General features: G+C 45.6%; 1 protein-coding gene across 1 annotated transcript; it reads right to left on the bottom strand.

Annotated features, from left to right (window-relative positions):
• Positions 1–211: 211 nt before the first annotated feature.
• LOC144503071 (uncharacterized) lies at positions 212–6,936 on the bottom strand. The gene is made up of 4 exons (XM_078227571.1): positions 6,829–6,936; positions 4,893–5,044; positions 3,999–4,148; positions 212–2,011 (listed from the first exon to the last, which is right to left on the bottom strand). The coding sequence occupies exons 2-4, from the start codon at positions 5,007–5,009 to the stop codon at positions 1,847–1,849; spliced, it is 432 nt and encodes a 143-aa protein (XP_078083697.1). The 5' UTR covers positions 5,010–5,044; positions 6,829–6,936; the 3' UTR covers positions 212–1,846.
• Between the last annotated feature and the right edge of the window lie 3,356 nt (positions 6,937–10,292).

Genomic DNA, 10,292 nt, shown 5'->3' with positions numbered 1-10,292 from the left:
CTCTGACCCCCTGTATTCACTCCGTGAACAAAGACTGCCACTGAAGCATGGATCATTCTCCAACCCTTCAGATTCCTGCTGTAACTCTGGTGGGACTCTATGGAAATTGCCTGGGAACTAGGATAGCAGTTCGTTGGAACTGTTTGGAATGTTAGGGCATTATATACACGGATGTACTCATTACATTTTTAAAGACAACAACAATGACGTTGTGTAAACTTTTTATTTTAACAATTGTAAATATTAGTCTGTCATCCATTTCATATTTTCAATTGAAAGCAATTTACATGCATTGTGCCATGACCATGTTGTAAACATATTCAAGGCACAAGGACTCACGTATGTAAAAATAACACAGCAGTTAAATACTTGGTCACAGTATTGTTTTTGGTAAAAATGTCTTTTTTCCTGTCAGAAGATGCATAATGTTATTGAACATCAAAATGTGTGGCGAATCAAACCCTTTGAAGAACACTTCAACTCAAACAACCTGATGTTAACCTGCCGCGATTGTGGCAAAAGTCAGCAAGTGGAAAATGTTAATTATATACTTTGAATTATAGGCAGTTTTGTGTTCAGGAGTCAACACAGAATCTTGCAACACAGAAAGAGGCCCTTTGCTCCATTGTGCTGGCTTTTTGAAAGAGGTATCCACTTAGTTCCCTCTGTCCCTCCCCCCACTGCACTCCCCAACACACTTTGCACCACAATTTTGCAATTAATTATCCAATTCCCTTTTGAAAGTTACTACTGAATGTGCTTCCACCAATGTTTCAGATAGTGCATTCCAGATCACAACAAATTATTTCTCCTCCCTGGATCTTTTGCCAAATATGGGGCGGCACGGTGGCACAGTGGTTAGCACTGCTGCCTCACAGCGTCAGGGATCCAGGTTCAATTCCAGCCTCGGCTCACTGTGTGGAGTTTGCACATTCTCCCCGTGTCTGCGTGGGTTTCCTCCGCGTGCTCCAGTTTCCTCCCACACTTCAAAGATGTGCGGGTTAGGTTGATTCACTGTGCTAAATTGACCCTAACGTTAGGGGGATTAGCAGGGTAAATATGTGGGGTTACAGGAATAGGGCCTGCATGGGATTGGGTTGGTGCAGACTCGATGGTCCGAATGGCCTCCTTCTGCACTGTAGGGATTCTATGACTTTCAATTTTTGCCCTCTGGTTACTGATTCTCTGATTAGTGGTAACAGGAATAAACAGGAGTAACCACAGGAAGAAAGTCAAGAGTTATGAGGGACAGGCAGAATGTGGCATTAAGGCCACTATCAGATCAGCCATGATCTTATTGAATGGCAGAACAGGCTTGATGGGCAGAGTGGCCTACTCCTGCTCCTATTTCTTTTAGTCTTGTGATCAGGACACTGAGAGGAACTCCCCTGCTCTTCAAAATAGCGGCCATGGAATCTTTTAACATCTTATCTGAAAGGTGGCATCTCCAAAGTGCTCCCTCAGTGCTGGCACTGGGAGTCTCAGCCTGAATTATGCGCTCAAGTCTTGGAAGTGGGATTTGAACCTATCACCTTCTGACTCGGGCAAGAATCATGACTGGTACCTTCATCAGCCAGCATCAATAAATGACTTTGGGTGGCAGCTGTAATGAGTTGGAGCAAGTCCTCGTCAGCACATATTACACACAGAATAAGAATGGGTGTAGGAGCCATGGAGTCTGGTGAAATTGGAGACAATTGTGTTTAGAACAATGAACCTGGGAAAGTAGGAATGCTGAATGTTGGGGAGCACAAGCAAGAATGTGTCATTATTCACCTTGAATCCACCCCTTCCCCCACCCCCCCTTGCACATCTGGATTCCGAACTCAAGGCTTTCAGGTTGCTGTTACCAGGCACACGACATCTCAGATGCAGCATCGCTGTTTCGACGGGTTCGCACCGGAGACCACCCCACCTCTGACCTTGTGTCGTCTGCGTACATGGACTTGGGCCAGCGGCTGTAGCGCTTGCTGGATTGTTTGTTATTCCAGATTCGGGGCTTTGTGTTCATCTGTGAAATACAAGAGCTTTTACCAGAAAACACCAGACACCCAGTTCTTACAACACACTTGAAAGCAAAAGTCTCTGCTGCCTACAAAAGATATTCATACATAGATAACGTGAAAATACTGCGGATGCTGGAATCTGAAACAAAAACAGAAAATGCTAGAAAATCTCAGCAGGTCTGACAGCATCTGTGGGAAGAGAATAGAGCCAACATTTCGAGTCTGGATGACCCTTCGTCAGAGCGATTCATACATATACACATCACTACATTCTACATACCACTTAAACATGCACATAATGCACATACATTAAAGTATATACATTATACAGACATTCACCCCATTGGGCATTATCAGGCATTAGGAGCTAAATTAAAGAACAGGTCCTCGAGGGTTATAATCTCTGGATTACTGCCCGAGCCACGTGTGAATTGGCATAGGGATGAGAAAATTTAACTAATTTAGTGGAATTCTTTGAGGACATTAAGAGCGCGGTGGACAACGGGGAACCTGTGGATGTGCCTGTGTCTGGATTTCCAGAAGGCATTCGACAAGATGCTGCACAAAAGACTGCTGCATAAGGTAAAGGTGCACAGTGTTACGGGTAATGTATTAGCATGGATAGAGGATTGGTTAACTAACAGAAAGCAAAGAGTGGGGATAAACGGGTGTTTTTCTGGTTGGCGATCAGTGACTAGTGGTGTGCCTCAGGGATCAGTTTTGGGACCGCAATTGTTTACGATTTACATAGATGATTTGGAGTTGGGGACCAAGTGTAGTGAGTCAAAGTTCGCAGATGACACTAAGATGAGTGGTAGAGCAAAGTGTGCAGAGGACGCTGAACATCTGCAAAGGGATATAGATAGTTTAAGTGAGTGGACGAGGGTCTGGCAGATGGAGTACAATGTTGGTAAATGTGAGGTCATCCATTTTGGTAGGAATAACAGCAAAATGGACTATTATTTAAATGGTAAAAAATTGCAGCATGCTGCTATGCAGAGGGACCTGGGTGTCCTTGTGCAGGAATCTTAAGGAGTTGGTTTGCAGGTGCAGCAGATAATTAAGAAGCAAATGTAATTTTGTCCTTCATTGCTAGAGGGATGGAGTTTAAAAACAACAAGGTTATGTTGCAGCTGTATAAGGTGCTGGTGAGGCCACACCTGGAGTACTGTGTACAGTTTTGGTCTCTTTACTTGAGAAAGGATATACTGGTATTGGAGGGGGTGCAGAGGAGATTCACTAGATTGATTCCAGAGTTGAAGAGGTTGGCTTAAGAGGAGAGACTGAGTAGACTGGGGCTATACTCATTGGAATTCAGAAGAATGAGGGGAGATCTTATAGAACATATAAGATTATGAAGGGAATAGATAAGATAGAAGCAGGGAAGTTGTTTCCACTGGCAGGTGAAACTAGAACTAGGGGGCATGGCCTCAAAATAAGGGGAAGCAGATTTAGGACTGAGTTGAGGAGGAACTTCTTCACACAAAGGGTTGTGAATCTGTGGAATTCCCTGCCCAGTAAAGCAGTTGAGGCTACCTCATTGAATGTTTTTAAGGCAAGGATAGATACATTTTTGAACAGTAAAGGAATTAAGGGTTATGGTGAGCGGGCGGGTAAGTGGAGCTGAGTCCACAAAAAGATCAGGCATGATCTTATTGAATGGCGGAGCAGGCTCGAGGGGCCAGATGGCCCACTCGTGCTCCTAGTTCTTATGTTCTTATATATGATACACAGCCACATCATACATGCATCTTACCAGCTAAACTGCCACAGCTGGAGATCCTGATTGTTGAAGTTGACACAAAGTGCTGAAGGCATTAAAAGACTTCAATTTACATTGCACCCTTCATAAACAATGGACATCTCAAAGCTCTTTACAGCCAATTAAATATATTTGAAGTAGAGTCACTATTGTAGGAAATGCAGCAGCTAACTCAGAGTGGTGGGTGGGGAGAAATCTATTTTTTAATGTGTACAGCGACTCTCACTCACCTGCACAAACACTGCCGTGTTCATCTGAAGCGTCTCCATTCGCTCATTCATTCTTGCCAGCCAATCCCCGTGATCCACAATCGCCAGCTTCAGGTCATCATTGGCGTCCTGGATAAAATCGAACCCAACCTCGCTGCTGGGCGACAGAGCCTGGATCCCAGAGAACACACAGCACAGCGCTTTCAAACATACCAAAATAACAGGCAAGTATAGAGGCCTGCGGGCAGTGCAGCATTCCCTCAGCACTGCACTGGGGGTGACAGTTTAGATTGTGTGCTCAAATCTTGATGGTGGGACTCGAGCCCACACTCTTGTGGTTCAGGGGGGAAGATACCACTGTCTGAGCCACGACTGATTCTAAATTACAACCAAGCTACAATCTTTCCCCAAATCTAGGAGAATCAGACAGACAAAATATTTATCTTAGTTAAATTAACCCTCTCTTCCCACACACTAGGGCACCTCCCACAGAAATACATCTCCAAATCGGATTCATAGAATCATAGAAACCCTACAGTACAGAAAGAGGCCATTCGGCCCATCGAGTCTGCACCGACCACAATCCCACCCAGGCCCTACCCCCATATCCCTACAGATTTTACCTGCTAATCCCTCTAATCTACGCATCCCAGGACACCAAGGGGCAATTTCAGCATGGCCAATCAACCTAACCCGCACATCTTTGGACTGTGGGAGGAAACCAGAGCACCCGGAGGAAACCCACGCAGACACGAGGAGAATGTGCAAACTCCACACAGACAGTGACCCAAGCCGGGAATCGAACCCAGGTCCCTGGAGCTGTGAAGCAGCAGTGCTAACCACCGTGCTACCGTGCCGCCCGGATTGTAGTAACGGCATATTAAATGGTTAATATGAAGATGAAATTAATGTTACCTCAGCGATGTTAAGTCTCAGGTGCTCCAACTTGTCAATTTGAGCTCTCAGGCGATCCTCCAGATCTTTCATCAGAGCCAATGTTTCATCTGTCTTTGGGCTTTCTCTCAGCGACATCGCGACAACCCACAAGACTCACGACAGGGAATTGACTGGGGACAAAGCGGAGGCAAATTTTATTCAACCTGCCCCAGAGGCTGACAATTGACGGCTCTTGGTTTAGGTAAGAAGTTGAAAGTCTATTTATTAGTCACAAGTAAGGCTTACAATGAAGTTACTGTGAAATTCCCCTAGTCGCCACACTCCGGCGCCTGTTCGGGTCAATGCACCCTAACCAGCACGTCTTTCGGACTGTGGGAGGAAACCGGAGCACCCGGAGGAAACCCACGCAGACACGGGGAGAATGTGCAGACTCCGCACAGACAATGACCTGGGCTGGGAATCGAACCCGGGTCCCTGGCGCTGTGAGGCAGCAGTGCTGCAGTTACGTCATCAGACTGTGAGCTTAAGGTCCTCCCCAAGGCTTCAAATCATGGATTCTTTGAAAGAGTTATCCAATTAGTCCCACTTAGCCTGCTTCCCCCTGCACGCCCCCCCCCCCGCCCCCCATTACCCTGTAATTTCTCTACTTTTCAAGTATTTCAAATTCCATTTCGAAAGTTACTGTTGGATCTGTTTCAATCAGTGCATTTCTGATATTCTGGGCTATAATCGGAGATAAATGGCAATGATACTTTCACAGTCCTTCAGTATCATAGAATCCCTACAGTGCAGTAGGTGGCCATTTGCCCCATCAAGCCTGCACCGACAACAATCCCACCCAAGCCCGATCCTTGTAACCCCAAGTATTTACCCTGTGAATCCCCATGACACTAAGGGGCAATTTAGCACAGCCTATCAACCTAACCCGCACATCTTTGGACCATGGGAGGAAACTGGAGCACCCGGAGGAAACCCACGCAGACACGGGGAGAACATGCAGATGCCGCACAGACGGTCACCCAAGGCTGGAATTGGATCCGGGTCCCTGGGGCTGTGAGGCAGCGGTGCTAACCACTGTGCCTGCCACCGTGGTAATTGTGGCACAGTAATAGTGTTTTGAGATGTGGTGGGGAGAGGATTCATCAAGTCAATTGGGGATGGGAGGAAATTTACTAAGTCGTGGTTGAGGTGGGTAGGCAGCGATTCTTAACGAAGGGTCATCTAGACTTGAAATGTTAGCTCTATTCTTTTGCCACAGATGCTATTAGAGATTTTCCAGCACTGTGTTTCTGTGTCAGATTCCACTGTATTTTGCCTTTATCTTAGACATTCATTGGGTCCTGGTTGGGGTGGGTGGACAGGGATTCAAGATTTGATTTGATTTGATTTATTATTGTCGCATGTATTAGTATATAGTGAAAAGTATTGTTTCTTGTGTGCTATACAGACAAAGCATACCGTTCATAGAGAAGGAAAGGAGAGAGTGCAGAATGTAGTGTTACAGTCATAGCTAGGGTGCAGAGAAAGATCAACTTTAATGCAAGGTAGGTCCATTCAAAAGTCTGACAGCAGCAGGGAAGAAGCTGTTCTTGAGTCGGTTGGTACGTGACCTCAGACTTTTGTATCTTTTTCCCGACGGAAGAAGGTGGAAGAGAGAATGTCCGGGGTGCGTGGGGTCCTTAATTATGCTGGCTGCTTTGCCGAGGCAGTGGGAAGTGTAGACAGAGTCAATGGATGGGAGGCTGGGTCCTGGCTGAGGTGGGTGGGCAGAGATTCACTGAGTTCTGCGCTCCGTGGTGAAACTGGAGTTGGTTTTCTGGCGATTTGATTCCCAGGCATTCAAGCAAAGAAAGTTCTGTCACCTCAACAAATGTTGTCCCAATTTTCTCCCAATTGTTTCTCATACAGAAAACCTCAACAGCAGCAGGTAACCTGTTAACCTGACCACACTCACCTGGTGGGGGGTTTATTTGCTCTGATGGAGAGAGGTTCTGGTGATGGGTTAAAGATGTCCCTTTGTTCCTCTCTAAGCTGCTCAGTCTTTACAAGTTGAGTCTTCTGGGGAATGTGAAGAATTCATCCTCAATTTGGTGCTGGAGAAAAGCAGGACTGGAATCAACTGAACTGGATTGCAATGTTTGGATTGATAATAAAAACTTAATTCAGAACCCATGCTTTAAGAATTGATTATGTTAATCGACACTATGTCAAGGGACTGAGCTCAGAGGCAAAATACAGATTCACAGCTAATAGGTAGGATGGGTTTGGATGACCAAAGATAGAAGGTGGAATTTTACCTGCACATCTGCTCGGGGTTCGTACGATCCCACCCGAGGCCAACGGAGAATGCCGTTCTCCGAGCTTCACCCGGCCCCGGAATCGGGGCGGACGTGCCGATAAAACTCCAGCCAGATAATCCGAAGATGTGTGGGTTAGCTGGATTGGCCATGATAAATTGTTCATTAGTGTCAGGGGGATTAGCAGGGTAAATATATGGGGTTACAGGGATAGGGGCTGTGTTGGATCATTGTCAGTGCAGACTTGATGGGCTGAATGGCCTCCTTCTGCACTGTAGGGATTCGATGACTTCATTTACCACTTGGAATGATTGAAGTGAAGAGAAGCATTTAACAGAAACAAGATAAGCCCATGAAGGAGAAAGGAACAGAAATGAATGGTGACAGGGTCAGATGAAGTAATTTGGGAGGAAGACCATGTGGAGGATAAACTGCGGCATGAATCAGTTTGGTGGAATGCCTTGTTTCTATGCTATAAATTCTACGTCGTGTGGAAGAGCAGTTTAATCAATCTCACCTCCTCAGGAAGGGTTGCTCTCTTCACATTCTTATATTCTTTTCCTTTTCTATTTTTTTCTATAATTCCATTTGCAAGTCTAGATAGTGAGCAGGTTATTGAGGGTATCGTAGGAAAAAGAAGAGACCATTCAGCTCTTCTAGCCTGTTACACTATTCTATTAGATTATGGCTGACCTGTATCTTAACTCCACCTTTGACAAATATCCCTTAATTCCCTTAGAGTTTACAGCACAGAAACAGGCCATTCACCCAACTTGCCCATGCCAGTGGGCGGCACGGTGGCACAGTGGTTAGCACTGCTGCCTCACGGCGCCAGGGACCCGGGTTCGACTCCTGGCTTGGGTCACTGTCTGTGCGGAGTCTGCACATTCTCCCCATGTCTGTGTGGGTTTCCTCTGGATGCTCTGGTTTACTCCCACAGTCCGAAAGACGTGCTGCTTAGGTGCATTGGCCATGCTAAATTCTCCCTCAGTGTTACCCAAACAGGCGCCGGAGTGTGGCAACTAGGGGATTTTCACATAACTTCATTGCAGTGTTAATGTAAGCCTACTTGCGACACTAATAAATAAACTTTACCCCTCATCATCTCAACCTATCAGCATATCTTTATATTCCTTTCTCATATATTTACTTAAGGTTCCGCTTAAATATATTTATGCTGTTTACCTTAACTACTCCCTGTGGGAATGAGTTCTACATTCTAACTACTCATCAGGTAAAGAGATTTCGCCTGAATTCCTCATTGGATTTACTAGTGATCATCTTACATTTATGACCCCCAGTTTTGGACCTAGTCCAAAATGGAAACATCATCTCCATGTCTACCCTATCAAAACTAGGTGACAGTGAAGGAACAGTGATATATTTCCAAGTCAGGATGGTGAGTGACTTGAAGGAGAACCTCCAGGTGGTGGTTTACTTGTGTGGCACGAAAATTCTTTGCAAGTTGTCAGCACAAGCCTGGATATTGTCCAAGTCTTGCTGCATTTGGACATGGACTGCTTCAGTAATGGTGCTGAACATTATGCAGTCATCTGCAAAATCCCCACTTCTGACCTTATGATGGAAGGATGGTCATTGGGCCTAGGACACTACCCTGAGGAACTCCTACAGGGATGTCCTGGAGCTGAGATGATTGATCTCTAACCCCACAACCACCTTCCTTTGTGCCAAGTATGACTCCAACCAGCGGAGAGCTTTTCCCCCTGATTCCCATTGACTCCAATTTTGCAAGAGCTCCTTGATGCCACACCCCGATCAAATGCTGCCTTGATGATAAGGGCTGTCACTCTCACCTCACCTCTGAAGTTCAGCTCTTTTGTCCATGTTTGAACCAAGGCTGTAATGAAGTCAGGAGCTGAGTGACCCTGGCAGAACCCAAACTGAACATCGATGAGCAGGTTATTGCTGAGTAAGTGCTGCTTGATAGTGCTGTTGGTGACCCTTTCCATCACTTTACTGATGATCGAGAGTAGACTGATGGGGCAGTAATTGGCCGGATTGAATTTGTCCTGTTTCTTGTGTACAGGACATACCTGGGCAAGTTTCCACATTGCCGAGTAGATGCCAGTGTTGTAGCTGTACTGGAACAGCTTGGCTAGGGGGTGCAGCAAATTCTGGAGCACAAGTCTTCAGAATTATTGGCAGAATATTGTCAGGGCCCAGTGCCTTTGCAGTTCCAGTACCTTCAGCCGTTTCTTGATATCACATGGAGTGAATCGAATTTACTGAAGACTCACAACTGAGATGCTGGGGATCTCTGGAGGAGACCAAGATGGATCATCCACTCGGCACTTCTGGCTGAAGATTGCTGCGAATATTTCAGCCTTATCTTTTGCACTGAGGTGCTGGACTCCTCCATTATTGAGGATGGGGATATTTGTTATACTGTAAATGTATTACAATAAAGGTAGAATGTTTACAACTGGTAATCTTCAGAAGTTATTGAAACAACTCCAACTCAGCAACAGTATGTGGTGGCTAGCAGTAAAGCGATGACGATAGAAAAATCTTGAGGAAGTTGCAAACTGGCTGGTGGTACCAGAGATTCTCACAATTTCACACCACATCAGATCCCGCAGTGAAGCCAGACTGCGAGCAGGTCAGTACACTTTTGTCTGTAATGGGCAATTCTGTGGATGACATTTAGTTACCCTGGGGATGGATGAAGGTAAAGCCACATCTGTCAAAGTCAATCATGCACTGGAGACATATTTGAATCTTCACAGGAACACAGAACACACAAAGTTTAATATGCACACACAGAGACATGAGGAAAGTATCGAAGCATTTATTAATGATTTTTTAAAATTCATTCATGGGACATGGGCTGGCTGGGCCAGCATTTATTGCCCATCCCTAGTTGCCCGAGGGCAGTTGAATGAGAGTCAACCTTATTGCTGTGGCTCTGGAGTCACATGTAGGCCAGACCAGGTAAGGACAGCAGATTTCCTTCCCCAGTGAACCAGCTGGGTTTTCCCGACAATCGACAATGGTTTCATGGTCACCAGTAGATTCTTAATTCCAGATTTTTAAAAATTGAATTCAAATTCCACCATCTGCCGTGGTGGGATTCGAACCTGGGTCCCCAGAACATTAGCTG

The sequence above is a fragment of the Mustelus asterias genome, chromosome 13, assembly GCF_964213995.1.
Source record: "Mustelus asterias chromosome 13, sMusAst1.hap1.1, whole genome shotgun sequence".
NCBI classification, from domain to species: Eukaryota; Metazoa; Chordata; class Chondrichthyes; order Carcharhiniformes; family Triakidae; genus Mustelus; species Mustelus asterias.
This window is presented reverse-complemented; position numbering and strand designations above follow the sequence as displayed.